At 41.9% G+C, this 16,171-nt stretch overlaps 1 protein-coding gene and 1 pseudogene across 2 annotated transcripts in view; both read left to right on the top strand.

Moving 5' to 3' along the window:
- Nucleotides 1-2,083, top strand: part of LOC115152413 (5'-nucleotidase domain-containing protein 3) — a 39,047-nt gene extending 36,964 nt beyond the window's left edge. The window contains exon 14 of one of the 2 annotated variants that reach the window (XM_029697267.1): nt 130-2,083. In XM_029697267.1, coding sequence (XP_029553127.1) covers nt 130-394 — 265 coding nt within the window. In that variant the 3' untranslated portion in view covers nt 395-2,083. The remainder of the gene's footprint in view (nt 1-129) is intronic. The other variant, XM_029697268.1, reaches the window with a different exon arrangement.
- Nucleotides 2,084-6,361: 4,278 nt separating this feature from the next.
- On the top strand, nt 6,362-8,506 carry LOC115151383 (pinopsin-like; annotated as a pseudogene).
- Nucleotides 8,507-16,171: the final 7,665 nt, after the last annotated feature.

Genomic DNA, 16,171 nt, shown 5'->3' with positions numbered 1-16,171 from the left:
CTACATAAGAATTCCATATGAATGTAGCTACCCTTCAAATGAAGTCTTACCGATATTTTCCTTGACATGCAATGCAAATGAGCACTGTCACTTGATAACAAATATCTTACGTATTTTATCATACAACAGATCACAGACTAAGGACATCTTCAACAGCCAGTTTGGGAGTCTCTTTCGAACGTACCACAACCCCACCTACTTTTCCCGCCGCTTGTCTCGTTTCGCTGACATCTACATGGCCTCCCTCAGCTGTCTGCTGAACTATGACTTCCAGCACACCTTCTTCCCTCGCCGGACCCCCCTGCAGCACGAGTCACCCTTCTGGCCCGAACAGACCAGCGCCGGAGCCCTGAAGATGCCCTTCATACCCCACAGGACCACGACTGAAGAGTAGAGAGGGGTACGGTTTCAGTGTAACACCCCATCCGGACCTGTTCAAAGTAGAGGGGGACGGGTTTCATTGCGACACACTCCGTCCGGACCTGGTCCGGGCCCTATTCAGAGTTGAGAGATTAGTGTGCGCAACTTAGTGTGCGCAACTCAGTTTTGCGCCGATCATTCATTCCATTCATTCATTCATTCATTCATTCATTCATTCATTCATTCATGTAAATTGGAGACTGGCACAAAATTGTAAGTTAAGTGCGTTGTCTTCAAGTCAGAATACTGTCCTGAGATGGGTTCTGGACATGGCTGACTTGGACTTCAACCATTCATTACATATTTAGGGCATGTGGACTGTAACCTAAAGGCCATTCACTAGATACTGTACATACTCCATCTCATATGCTGGCTTTTTCACAATAACTTGAATACTGCTGCTCCTCTTTAAAATCTTGTCATGACATCTCACTATTACACGTGGAGGTTTCATCTATCTATAAAGATTTAGGACGTTAGATAGTATACAGTAAGTACATACCCTCTTTAATAGTTCTGTAATGTTTCAATGCAATTCTATTGTCATTAAGAGAACCACTCACAGTAGAGTTGCTTAGTATGCCAAACACAAAGTATTAAGTTGAATGAATGTGCTTGACAGACATACAGTATGTAACCAAATGGAGATTTACTTAGATCAGCAAACTTTTACTTTCATCCAAACAAGGTCAAAATATGTCATTGTGATCTCTAATTTCTTAGTAAGTATGTGTGGGTGTGAGAGAGAGAGCAAGAGAGTATGGTTGTCCGTACAGAGTGAATAGAGTTTATTTTATAGCAGTCTTGAAAGACGTCGGGCCAAGACATGATATGTGCATGATCTGTAACATTCATGGTAATCATATATTTATGTAAATGTGTGATTTGCACTTGTATAGTTAGTTACCTGTGTATTAAGATGATCTTGGCCTTTTTAACTATATACTGTATCTGTAAATAAGGGGGAAGTTGGTTATAAAGGGGTAATAAGGGATGACCATCTAAAGCAGGTGGTCTCTGAACCTGTAAGCACAGAGAAACACAGACTCCTGATATTATCAAGCACAGGTGTTTTTGTGTGGAGATGAATTGTTTGAAAATATGACTTGACATTTTCAAAGACATGCCTTACGCGTCTGTCACTAGAACTGCACTGTAGATTATATATTAGTGATGCTTTAGTTTAGAATATATTATTCCCTGGTAATAAGGGAGATAGGCCTACCCTAAAATCATATTTTTCACACAGGCTTTATTGTTATTAGTAGTCCTTACTAGTTCAGGTACTAACCTCATTAATAGCACTCAGACACAACCAACAGTTTATTTTTCATAGAAAAGGGTAATATGCTGTATTTCATTGACAAATGTATTTATCATCGTCCAGTGTTGCTTGGCTATCTTTTTTGTTTCTTTTCATAAACATTGTTCTTTATAAAATATAAAAGTGTATTCAAATAATTTACTTTGCATTGAAATGTTAAAACATTTGATTTATTAGTTTTTTGGGGGAAACAAACAAGAAAAGGACATTGTTTATGATCATCGATAAGGCTTAATGTTTTAGAAATCTATTGTTTGATATATACAGTGTGGTCTGAAATTATTGACATCCTTGATAAAGATGAGTAAAAATTACTTCATAAAATAAATTATTAAATTCAAATACTGAGCTATACTGAACAAAAATATACATGTAACAATTTCAAAGATTTTACTGAGTTACAGTACATATAAGGAAATCAGTCAATTGAAATAAATTCCCTAGGACCTAATCTATGGATTTCACATGACTGGGAATACAGATATGCATCTGTTGGTCTCAGATAACTTTTTAAAAAATGTAGGGGCTTGGATCAGAAAACCAGTCAGTATCTGGAGTGACCACCATTTGCCTCATGCAGCGCGACACATTTCCTTCGCAATGAGCTGATCAGGCTGTTGATTGTGGCCTGTGGAATGTTGTCCCACTCCTCTTCAATGGCTGTGCGGAGTTTGTGGATACTGTCGGGAAATGAAACACGCTGTCATACACGTCGATCCAGAGCATCCCAAACATGCTCAATGGGTGACATGCAGGCCATGGAAGAACTGGGACATTTTCAGCTTCCAGGAATTGTGTACAGATCCTTGTGACATGGGGCCGTGAATTATCTTGCTGAAACATCTGGTGATGGTGGTGGATGAATGGCACAATGGGCCTCAGGATCTCATCACGGTATCTTTGAGCATTTGAATTGTGTTTGTTGTCTATAGCTTATGCCTGCTCATACCATAACCCCACCGCCACCATCGGGCACTCTATTCACAATGTTGACATCAGCACACAGCTTGCCCACACGACACCATACACATGGTCTGTGGTTGTGAGGCCGGTTGGACGTTCTGGCAAATGAAAATGTAATTCTCTGACAACATCTCTGGTGGACATTCCTGCAGTCAGCATGCCAATTGCACCTGTGTAATGATCATGCTGTTTAATCCACTTCTTGATTTGCCACACCTGTCAGGTGGATGGATTATCTTGGCAAAGGAGAAACGCTCACTAACAGGGATGTAAACAAATTTGTGTAAAAAATTTGAGAGAAATAAGCTTTTTGTGCTTACGGAAAATTTCTGGGATCTTTTATTTAAGCTCATGAAACAAACACTTTACATGTTGCGTTTTTTTTGTTGGTGTATATTGTATGCTTAAAAAAAAAGGGAAATTATATTATACTAAAATAATTGCTGAGAGAAAGATTTTGTTTATCGTGTAAAACATTCTCTCAAAGGTAGGGATCAAAATTATTAAGACCCCTGTTTTCAATACCTTTTTAATACCTCACCTTGCGAGGATAACGACACTGAGCCTTTTTCTAAAATGTTTAATGAGTTGGAGAACACATTTGGACAGATCTTAGACCATTCCTCCATACAGACTCCTTCCAGATCATAGATATCAGCTGTCTGCGCTTATGGATTACCCTCTTCAGTTCAAACCACAGGTTTTCAATTAGTTTTAAGTCTGGCGATTGCAGCCATAGCAAAATGTTGATTTTGTGACCAATTAACCATTTCTTTGTGGATTTTGAGGTGTGCTTAGTGTTATTGTTTTGGTGGAAGATCCACTTGCGGCTAAGTTTTAGCCTCCTTGTAGAGGCAACCTATAAGGGCACAAGGCGAGACCCAGATGCAGACACGGGAGGCAGATGGTTTGAGTCTTTTGATATTTATTATATCCGCAAGGGGTAGGCAAGAGTCGTCGTGGACAGGCAAAAAGTCAAAACCAGTTCAGAGTCCAGGAGGTACAGTGTGGCATGCAAGTTGAATGGTCAGGCAGACGGGTACAGAGTCCAGAAAACAGGCAAGGGTCAAAACCGGGAGGACTGGTAAAAAAGAATAGAAAAGGCAGGAGCACGGGAAAAACACGCTGGTTGACTTGGAACATACAAGACGAACTGGCACAGAGAGACAGGGATAACAAGCGACACCTGGAGGGGGTGGAGACAATAACAAGGATAGGTGAAACTGATCAGGGAGTGACACAACTGGGTTTTTGGCTAAAATATCCTGGTACTGGATAACGTTCATGATGCCTTTGACCTTAACTAGGGCCCAGGACAAGTGGCAGCAAACTAGCCCCATAAAATCAACCATAACATCATCCACCACCATATTTTACAGTAGGTATGGGGTTCTTTTCTGCTCATGCATTCTCATTTCGACACCAAACCCACCACTGGAGTGTGGCCCAAGAGCTCTATTTTCATGTCATGCCCCCTAGTTGATTCTCAATGGGAATTTACTGTGCCTTCAGAAAGTATTCACACCCCTTGACTTTTTCTACATTTTGTTGTGTTACAGCCTGAATTTAAAATTAATTACGTTGAGATTTTTTTGTCACTGGCCTAGACACAATAACCCATAATGTCAAAGTGGAATTATTAAGTAAGCATTTTAAGATGAAATGTCTTGAGTCAAGTATTCAACCCCTTTGTTATGGCCAGCCTAAATAAGTTAGAGTAAATCTTTGGTTAACAAGTCACATCTCATCGCTGTACCCAACACAAACAATTATCTGTATCTCATTCGAGCAGTGACTTTCAAACACATATTCAACCACAAAGACCAGGGATGTTTTCCAATGCCTCACAAAGAGGTGTACCTATTGGTAGATGGGTAAAAAATGTAAAAGCAGATATTGAATATCCCTTTGAGTATGGTGAAGTTATTTACACTTTGGATGGTTTATCAATACACCCAGTCACTACAAAGGTACAGGCGTCCTTCCTAACTAAGTTCTCGGAGAGGAAGGAAACTGCTGAGTTGATTTCACCATGAGGCCAATGGTGACTTTAAAACAGTTAGAGTTTAATGGCTGTAATAGGTGAAAACAGAGGAGGGATCAACAACATTGTAGTTACTCCACAATACTAATCTAAATGACGGAGTGAAAATAAATATGCCTGTACAGAGTAATATATTCCAAAACATGCGTCCTGTGTGCAACAAGGCACGAAAGTAATACTGCAAAAAATGTGTCAAAGCAATTCATTTTTTGTCCTGAATACAAAGTGTTATATTTGGGACAAATCCAATATAACACATTGCTGAGTACTACTCCATATTTTCAAGCAATAGTGGTGGCTGCATCATGTTATGGGTATGCTTGTAATCGTTAAGGACTGGGGAGTTTTTCAGGATAAAAAATTAACTAAATGGAGCTCAGCACAGGCATAATCCTAGAGGAAAACCTGGTTCAGTCTGCTTTCCATCAGACACTGGAAGAGGTTTTCACCTTTCAGCAGGACAATAACCTAAAAAACAAGTCCAAATCTACACTGGAGTTGCTTACCAAGAAGACAGTGAATGTTCCTGTGTCCGAGTTACAGTTTTGGCTTAAATCCGCTTGAAAATCTATAGACCTGAAAATGGCTGTCTAGCAATTATCAAGAACAACCAATTTGACAGAGCTTGAAGAATTTTGAAAAGAGTAGTTGGCAAATGTTGCACAATCCAGGTGTGGAACACTCTTAGAGACTTACCCAGAAAGACTCCGCTGTAATCCTTGCCAAAGGTGCTTCTACAAAATATTGATTCAATACTTATGTAAAATAGATATTTATGTGTTTCTGTTTCAATAAATGGGCAAAAACTTCTAAAAACATGTTTTACAAACATGTTTTGTTATGGGGTATTGTGTGTAGATGGGTGATATAAATATTTTGTTCATTTTGAATTCAGGCTGTAACAAAAACATTTGGAATAAGTCAAGGGGTATGAATCATTTTTTTTATTGACCCAGTTGCCTGAATATACACTACTGGTCAAAAGTTTTAGAACACCAACTCATTCAGGGGGTTTTCTTTATTTTTACTATATTTTACATCATAGTGAAGACATCAACTATGAAATAACACATTGAATCATGTAGTAACCAAAAAAGTGTAAAATAAATCAAAATATATTTTATATTTGATTTTCTGTAAATAGCCACCCTTTGCCTTGATGACAAATTTGAACACTCCTGGCGTTCTCTCAACCAGCTTCATGTGGTAGTCACCTGGAATGCATTTCAATTAACAGGTGTGCCTTGTTAATTTGTGGAATTTCTTTCCTCCTTAAAATGGGTTTGAGCCGATCAGTTGTGTTGTGACAAGGTAGGGGTGGTATACAGAAGATAGCCCTATAGTCCATATTATGGCACGCCCATATAAAGTTATTGAAAATGCAAGTTTAATTTGATCGAGTTAACTCAATGTGTTGAATTAGGTTCATGGGGGTTTATTCAGATCTTTGTAGTTTTGTGGTTGTGAATCCAGGGCCCATATTCATAAAACATCTCAGAGTAGGAGTGCTGATCTAGAATCATTTTTGCCTTTTAGATCATATTGAATAAGATTAAATGAACAGGACCTGGACCTGATCCTAGATCAGCACTCCTACTCTGATATACTTTATGAACACACAGCCCCTGGGCTCCTCTCCCTCAGGTCTGGTGTCTATGTCCACGTTGACCCTGCTGGCATATGAGCGGTACAACGTGGTGTGTAAGCCCATGGCAGGCTTCAAGATGAACATATGTCGGAGCTGCTAGCGGCTTCTGGGTGTCTGGCTGTTCTGGGCCGTGGCCCCGCTGCTGGGCTGGAGCTCTTACGGCCACGAGGGGGTCCAGACATCCTACTGTCTGGGCTGGGAGGAGAGGTCTCTATAATGTCATATAACTTGTTATAAGCATGTATAATGCTGGAGCTCCCACCCCAAGGGCGTCCAGACATCCATCCTGGGCTGGGAGAGAAGAGGTCAGTAACACTTTATTAAAAGGCTTGGTAACTTGTTATAAGCATGAGCCTTTATAATGTCTTGTAACAACAAATTTGTCCAGACATCCTGCTTCCTCGGCTGGGAGGACTGGTTGGTAACACTGAGTACTTTTCAGACCTTTTATTGAAAAGGTAGGGCAGTGTAGATTAGAATGAGGAAAGTGAGGAGAGTTTGCCACGAGCGCATATAGGCCATGTGTTGAAGGTCATGGTTGGTAACACTTCTTAAAGCATCCAGGTATAATGTCTTATAAAAGGGCTTATAATGTGTTATGTCTCTCTAGGTCCTGGAGCAACTACAGCTACCTCGTCCTCTACACACTGCTGTGCTTCCTCCTGCCTGTAGCCATCATCATCTACTGCTACACCAAGGTCCTCATATCCATGAGCAAGGTACACATAAATATTGTCCACCAGTCAGCTCTCTCTGTCAAACAAATCTCTCTGTCTGTATGCTGTATCAATTGAGCCTGGGGATGAGGTCAAGTACACAGACAAGGTTTAGCTCTGTAGTCTATATAGTTCAGGACCCCCGGAGGGAAAGCAACTGTGTTCTACTGTATGCTCACAAATATGTGAATGATGGTAGCCCTGTCCGGTTTCTCTTCCTCTAGCTGAATAGAAGCTCCACTGTGGAGCTCCAGGAGAACACGTTTTAAAAACTTTTTGTCATGGAAAATGAAACATGTGTTTCTTATTGGACAATTCCATGTAGTTACTCCCTTTTTCAGTCTGTTTTCTTCCGGTAGATACCTAATGAACACAACCCTGTCGTGGGGTGTTGTCTTCTTTTTTGTCTTTCTATTCCTCTCCTTCCTCTTCCCCCAGCTGAACCGTAGTGTGGAGTTGCAGGGAGGGCATCCCAGCCTGGAGGAGAATGAATGGCGGTGAGGATGGTGCTGGCCATGATCGGGGCCTTCTTTTTCTGCTAGCTGCCCTACACGGCCCTGTCCGTGGTGGTGGTGGTGGACTCAGACCTCCACATCCCTCCACTGTTGGCTACCATGCCTATGTACTTCGCCAAGACCAGTCCTGTCAACAACCCTATCATCTATTTCCTAAGTAACAAGCAGGTATGTGTAGGAGTGCCAGAATAAAGTGAGGACACAACACATCAATTGAGTTTGTAGATTATTGAAGGAGACTGCTAAATATCAGGTCCCTGTGGTCTTAATTCAATTAGGATATTTACATAAAAATGTTGGTTATTAAGTAGATTACACTCTTATCAAGAGAAACTTAAATATCTTGTGTATTGAATAGTGTATGAATTGTCTTATAGTTCTTTACTACACATTATGTATGTAGCTTCTAACAGTTGGTGTCTGTCTATACTCCCTGTAGTTCCGTGATGCCACTCTAGCGGTCCTCTCCTGTGGGCACTGCATCCACCACGGCCCGGCCATCGACACCCTCACCGTGAACTCAATGACCCTGATGAGCACCGTGGGCACAGGGAGCCGAGGGATCAGCGTCCACAGCAAGGTGCTGCCTCTGTGAATCCTCTCTCCTTTGTCCTCTCCATCACTCCACCGGAAACAGAAATAGGAACCTAGAAGTATCACAGTGGTCTGGGTACATCCCGTCCCGGCCCAATCAAGGGGGAGAGGAGAGAATAGCTTCCTCCTCATCCTCAGGCCACATAAAGTAGTCCCCAGACAATTCCACTTCAGTTAGTCTCAGCAAGACCGCAAGCCACATAAAGTAGTCCCAAACCTGCAATTCCACATCAGTCATCAGCCAAGACCGCCTCCTCAGTGCTATCAAAATGGGAATGAGCGTGCAACAGATCAGTGTACGGTCTACACTCGGTCTGTTGTTTTTCTGAAATAGTTTTTATTAAATAGTTTTTAATCATACCAACAACAACATCTTTAACTATTGGAAGTTCTGATGGCTAAGGATTCCTCGACGTAGCTGGCTTTTTCGGCTGGGTCTGCAAGTTTGTGTCCCGGATTCCTGCTAAAAAAACAGTTAGCGGTTATCCATCATGCTAACAGAGCAAGATAACGCTAACAGTGCTAGAATCAAAACACCAGTGGTATTTGTGTCTTTGGCTGGGCTCAAATGTGCTAGGTGCGAGATGATGTCTACGCAAGAGGAGGAAAATAAGGTGGAACAAATAAATTAACATTCATTCTTTGTCTGTTCCAAATGTATCATCAACCAGCATAGGGAAGAGATTCTCCAGCTGCTATTTCAGCTGCCGGAAAAACAAGATGTGCTTTCTAAGTACTTTGATTCAGCCCAGGGGTCGATGAGAATTTTAGTTCTGAATACCTCCTACAGCCAAGGGGTCGATGAGTCGGGCAGTACTGACCTGCTCCAATCCACTGGACAGATGGTAAGGTCAACTCCGCGCCAGGTAGCCTAGTGGTTAGAGCGTTGGACTAGTAACTGAAAGGTTGCAAGATCAAATCCCCAAGCTGACAAGGTAAAAATCTGTTCTGCCCCTGAACAAGGCAGTTAACCCACTGTTCCTAGGCCGTCATTGAAAATTAGTTTATTAAAGTTAAATTAAGGTTAAAAAATATCTGGGGAGAAGGGCTTTGGTCAGGGTGACCAAGAACCCGATGGTCACTCTGAGTTCCTCTGTGGAGATGGGAGAACCTTCCAGAAGGACAACCATCTCTGCAGCACTCAACCAATCAGGCGTTTATGGTAGAGTGACCAGATGGAAGACACTCTTCAGTAAATGGCATATGACAGCCCGCTTGGAGTTTGCCAAAAGGCACCTAAAGGACTCTCAGACCAGTACAAAAACAAATGCATGAAATGGAGGCATTCACTACTGTAAGTCGCTCTGGATAAGAGCGTCTGCTAAATGACTACAATGTAAAAATGCAAATGAGAAACAAGATTCTCTAGTCTGAAACCAAGATTGAACCCTTTGGTCTGAATGCCAAGTGTCACGTCTGGGGGAAACCTCGCACCATCCCTACAGTGAAGCATGGTGGTGACAGCATCATGCTGTGGGGATGTTTTCAGCGACAGGGACTGGGAGACTAGTCAGGATCGAGGGAAAGATGTACGGATCAAAGTACAGAGAGATCCTTGATGAAAACCTGCTCCAGAGCGCTCTGGACCTCAGACTGGGGCGACGGTTCACCTTCCAACAGAACAACGGCTATAAATACACAGCCAAGACAACGCAGGAGGGGCTTTGGGACAAGTCTCAATCTCCTTGAGTGGCCCAGCCAGAGCCCGGACTTGAACCCAATCGAACATCTCTGGAGAGACCTGAAAATAGCTGTGCAGTGACGCTCCCTATCCAACCTGACAGAGCTTGAGAGGATCTGCAGAAAAGAATGGGATAATCTCCCAAGCTTGTAGCGTCATACCCAAGAAGACTCGATGCTGTAATCACTTCCCAAGGTGATATGTAAATGTCATATTTCATTTTTTATTTTTAATACATTTGCAAAAAATAAATTCAACCTGTGTTTGCTTTGTCATTATGTGGTATTGTGTGCAGATTGATGAGGGAAAAAAACAATTTAATTCATTGTAGAATAAGTTTCCACAACAAAATGTGGAAAAAGTCACAGGGTCTGAATACTTTCCAAGTGCACTGTATGTCCAGAGTCATATTCTTGTTAGGTTGAGAGAGGATCTCACGTCAGATGATTTGGAAGTAATATGGCTACAGGTTCATCTGCCTCACCTAAAGCCTATTCTCGTAGGAAGTTAATATAGATCACCAAATGCTAAAGATCAGTATTTGGACTATATGTGTGAAATGTTGGATAATGTATGTAATATCAACAGGGAAGTATATTTTCTGGTTGACATAAATATTGCAAACAATTTAGAATCCTTCAATCCTATAGCCTACTCCCAACCGTCATGTTCTACATCGCCATATTTTCCATTCCATCCTAACAGAAACCCTGAGGGTTTTGTTTTTCATGGAATAGAAACACCATAATATTATTCAAATTAATTTAGCAAGTACCAGTCAAACGTTTGGACACATCTACTCATTCCAGGATTTTTATTTTTACTATTTTCTACATTTTAGAATTATAGTGAAGACAGCACAACTATGAAATAACACCGGTCTCCCGTGTGCCCTGCATTCTGTAGTACAGACATGGCCTGCTCTCCCTTATGTAAAGAATTAGGCACTTTCCCATGTTAACTATAGTATGTATTGTAGACTGCACAGGAGCCTAATAAACAAATAAACACATTTAATTAATAATGCTAAAAATATTCTTTAAAGATGCAGATGTTGATTTAGTTATGGATCCATAACGAATTACTATGGGAATAAATGTCACTGATTTACAGAAATATTGGAACAAAGTTGTCTAATGAAGGCAAACAATTTAGAATCCTCCAATCCTGTAGCCTACTCCCGACCGTCACGTTGTACAGAGCCATATTTTCCATTCCATCCTAATGGAAACCCTGAGAGTTTTGTTTTTCGTTTTTCTCTGAATAGAAACACCATAATATTAAGCCAAATTTCTTAAAATCAATCCTATATACTATGTTATGACAAAAAAGGTTTTAAATTATCTGGTAATGCCAATACGGAATACTATCAAATGCTTCTCAAAGATGCCCTCTTGTGGTCAAACTATCAATAACTTGCAGTAACAGAAACAATGGCTGACAATTAAATGACGTGCCACAGAATGCTGGGGCAGCACACAAGGTGTGCCGCAGTATGACACACTTTTTAAAGGAAGAACCATTGTACAAAGGGAATCCCAGCCGCGAGCTGTCCAGTGACGCAAGCCTACCAGACGGGCTAAATGCTTTTAATGCTCGCTTCAAAGCAAGCAACACTGAAGAAAGCTTGAGAGCACCAGCTATTCCGGGCGACTGTGTGATCACACTCTCCGTAGCTGATGTGAGTAAGAACGCAAAGGTAACCTTCCAAAATGACTACCGCCCCATAGCACTCAAGTCTGTACCCATGAAGTGCTTTGAAATGCTGCTCATGGCTCACCATCATCCCGGAAACCCTAGACCCACTCCAATTCGCTTACCACCCCAACAGGTCCACAGATGACGCAATCTCAATTTCATTCCACACTGCCCCTTCCCACCTGGACAAAAGGAACACCTATATGAGAATGATGGCAGCGTAGCCTAGTGGTTAGAGCATTGGACTAGTAACCGAAAGGTTGCAATTTCAAATCCCCGAGCTGACAAGGTACAAATCTGTCATTCTGATCCCTGAACAGGCTGTTAACCCACTGTTCCTAGGCCGTCATTGAAAATAAGAATTTGTTCTTAACTGACTTGCCTAGTTAAATAAAGGTAAAAAAAATAAAATAAATGACCCTCCGCAACTGGATCCTGGACTTCCTGACGGGCCACACCCAGGTGGTAAGGGTAGGCAACAACACATCTGCCATGCTGATCCTCAACACGTGGGCCCCTCAGGGGTGCGTGCTCATTCTATCATCAGCTTGCAAGACTGAGTTTAAGAGTACATAGGGGTTAGATTTTTATTTCTGTATGTTGTGTAACTGATCATTCATTCTTATTACATGGTAGAACATTCTAGAAACATGGTAGAACATTCTAGAAACTAAGCTTTAAATATTTACTAGTAATATCACTAGCTTTTTGCATTTTCCCCTAGTGAGTCAATATCATACAAGTTAATTTACTGAGATGGCCTTTTCACCACTATTCTCATGCCAATCTGAGTCTTTGGTGAGAGGGTTACACAAGAATATGTACTTAAAGATCTTATAGTACTCTTAGCATTGTTGGCTTCCTTACACATCAAAACATCCTCACCCTTTGCCAGATCAATAAAGTGTTTATGCCTTCATTAGTTTTGGCTGTGCCCCACAGTGCGTGTCAAATCAAGAGGGGTACCAGGCTCTCAGGTAATATAAAGTGTGTCCTTGTTTGGGTACCAGGCTGGCTGGCTGCCTCTCAGGTGGGTTAACAGCTGTCACACATTTTCAGCTGTTAGTGAACACTGAGGTGTTACCTGCGGTGCTGTGGGAACCTAGACCAAAATGTGGACCAAATAAACAGGCTTTCTACTGCGATGGTTCAGTCTCTCTAGTGTTGTTATACGGATAAGTTGAGCTACAGGCATGCATGACAGAGCCTTACTTCATCCCCTGTCTCTTAATCACATGTGTGTGTCTGCCTGTGTTAATCAAAGACTCCTGGTCTGTCTCTGTAGGCCCTCCACCCTGGACCAACCACTGGGTCTGTCAGGCCCTCACACGCCCTCCAGCCCCCCTGGATAGACAGGCGAGGAGACCTCATTATTACCCTGTACAGAGTCTTACTCACTGGGCCAAGTTTCACAGCCTGGGGTCAATCTATGGCTGCGCTGTGTCTCAAATGGTACCCTATGGGCCCTGGTCAAAAGTACTGCACTATATAGGGAATAGGATGCCATTTGGAAGACAGCCTATGTCAAGAACTTCACAGCAGGGCATCAAGGGCTAAAGTTATGAAACCAACGCAATGAGAGAGAGTTTGCGTTTCACTTCTTGTGTCTAGAATGAACACATAAGCATTAGATAACTTGTGAACTCTCTAAACTGCAATGAAACCAGTACCTCCACCATTATTATAAACATCAGCTGTAAGAAATAAATTAAGAGACTTAGCTTGGTCTTATCGAGTGTTTTAATTTAACTATTTATTTATTCTATCCACTGTACCAAAACGCACAATTCAATTTGTCATTTTTTACCTTCTCCTTATCAATCTATATATTTTGTCCATAATAGGATCAATTAAATTCAGTGTCCTCTTCAATTTACATCTTCATATCATGTACCATTTTATATTTATTTATCTCCCCCATCAGTCTCTCATGTTGTCACTCACAAACCTCATGAGCCTTAGACACCTTCAATGAGAGCATGCAAAATGCAAAACTCCACCAGTTATGAACAGAACTACTATATTATGTGTTACAACTGTCTTAACTAAACCTAGAAATCAGAGGAGTTATGGTATAAGGGTGTTTTATGAAGATAACACTGAGAAATATATTTACCAACAATGTACAGCTTGTACTATTTTAACACAGTAAGTCTACCTAGGTCTTGCTTTTAAAGAATGTAAAAAAAGGACATTATGGCTTCTGTTTCTTAACCCATTGACCTCTTTTGACAAGTATTCAAATGCAACCAACCTTAAAAGGGGAAGTTCAGGATTTTCCAGCTGATGTAAGATGGTTCATCACCCTTGTAGTCTATGGGCAACTGTAATCCATGGTTTGGTTTTCATTAAACAGCCACTACAAACTTCAGCTAAACGTTAGCCACCACAATCAATGGAAGTGATAGGGGCATGTGAGCATGTTCTAAAATCCTGAACTTCCTCATTAGTACTTATGTCTAGATCTTCATACATAGGAAGATAGGACAGTGATTTCTCTCCAGGTTTAGATTGACAGATCTACATGGATTCTAGTAGTGGCAGTGCTTTCCTATTTGTAATAACTTCTTTATACTATACAACCTTATTTCTACCTGGTAGCTAACATCTACTTTTTATAACTTCAATGAACGTCAGTTGAGGTAAAAATTAATTCTGAGAAATTGTTGTGAAATTGATGCTACATCAATGTTCCTATCAGTAAGTCAGGTACGCACTTACAGTTAAGCTATAAATCGATTGAGAACATCAGAATTTAGAATATCAGAATTTCACTTTGAATATTTCACAAACAGTTTCAGTACGGGGGAAAATATACTCATAGAGCAAGACGTTAACCAGTAGATGATGGATATTCAGTGGCTATTCTTCTTTGGGGTGACAGGTAGTCTAGTGGTTAGAGCAGTTGGGCCAGTAACCGAAAGGTTGCTAGATCAAAACCCTGAGCTGACAAGGTAAAATCTGTTGTTCTTCCCCTAAACAAGGCCTGTTTCTAGGCCGTCATTGTAAATAAGAATTTGTTCTTAACTCACTTGCCTAGTTAAAGGTAAATTCATTTAAAGGCACAATGCAGCAGTTTTATCTCAATATCAAATACTTTTTGGGTAATAATTAAGTACCTTACCGTGATTGTTTCTTTTTGACAAATTTGATTAAAAACAAACAAAAAAAGCTTCTCAGCAAGAGTAATTTCTCAAGCAAGAATTTAGCTAGGACTGTCTGGGAGTGGCCTGAGTGGTGGGGGGGGGGGGGGGGGGGGGGGGGGGGACTGAAAATGTGTTTTTATTGGCAGAGAGGTTTGGAACTCTTTTTCTTATTGACCTATTAACGAATTTACCATCTGGTAATGTCACCAGGCAGGCCAAAACTCCATTCTACCAAAACAGGCTTCAATTTCTGGTGGTCTTTTATTCAGGTGGTCTTTTCAAACAGCTCTTACACTAAAATGCATGATCATAATTTTCACAATTTCACAGTATTATTCCAAACACTGATTGACAATAAATTTCACATGCTGTTGTGCAAATGGAATAGACAACAGGTGGAAATTATAGGCAATTAGCAAGACACCCCCAATAAAGGAGTGGTTCTGCAGGTGGTGACCACAGACCACTTCTCAGTTCCTATGCTTCCTGGCTGATGTTTTGGTCACTTTTGAATGCTGGCGGTGCTTTCACTCTAGTGGTAGCATGAGACGGAGTCTACAACCCACACAAGTGGCTCAGGTAGTGCAGCTCATCCAGGATGGCACATCAATGCAAGCTGTGGCAAGAAGGTTTGCTGTGTCTGTCAGCGTAGTGTCCAGAGCATGGAGGCGCTACCAGGAGACAGGCCAGTACATCAGGAGACGTGGAGGAGGCCGTAGGAGGGCAACAACCCAGCAGCAGGACCGCTACCTCCGCCTTTGTGCAAGGAGGAGCAGGAGAAGCACTGCCAGAGCCCTCCAAAATGACCTCCAGCAGGCCACAAATGTGCATGTGTCTGCTAAAACAGTCAGAAACAGACTCCATGAGGGTGGTGTGAGGGCCCGACGTCCACAGGTGGGGGTTGTGCTTACAGCCCAAGACCGTGCAGGATGTTTGGCATTTGCCAGAGAACACCAAGATTGGCAAATTCGCCACTGGCGCCCTGTGCTCTTCACAGATGAAAGCAGGTTCACACTGAGCACGTGACAGAGTCTGGAGACGTCGTGGAGAATGTTCTGCTGCTTGCAACATCCTCCAGCATGACCGGTTTGGCGGTGGGTCAGTCATGGTGTGGGGTGGCATTTCTTTGGGGGGCCGCACAGCCCTCCATGTGCTCGCCAGAGGTAGCCTGACTGCCATTAGGTACCGAGATGAGATCCTCAGACCCCTTGTGAGACCATATGCTGGTGCGGTTGGCCCTGGGTTCCTCCTAATGCAAGACAATGCTAGACCTCATGTGGCTGGAGTGTGTCAGCAGTTCCTGCAAGAGGAAGGCATTGATGCTATGGACTGGCCCGCCCGTTCCAGACCCGAATCCAATTGAGCACATCTGGGACATCATGTCCCGCTCCATCCACCAACGCCGCGTTGCACCACAGACTG

Source organism: Salmo trutta, chromosome 17, assembly GCF_901001165.1.
Source record: "Salmo trutta chromosome 17, fSalTru1.1, whole genome shotgun sequence".
NCBI lineage: Eukaryota > Metazoa > Chordata > Actinopteri > Salmoniformes > Salmonidae > Salmo > Salmo trutta.
This window is presented reverse-complemented; position numbering and strand designations above follow the sequence as displayed.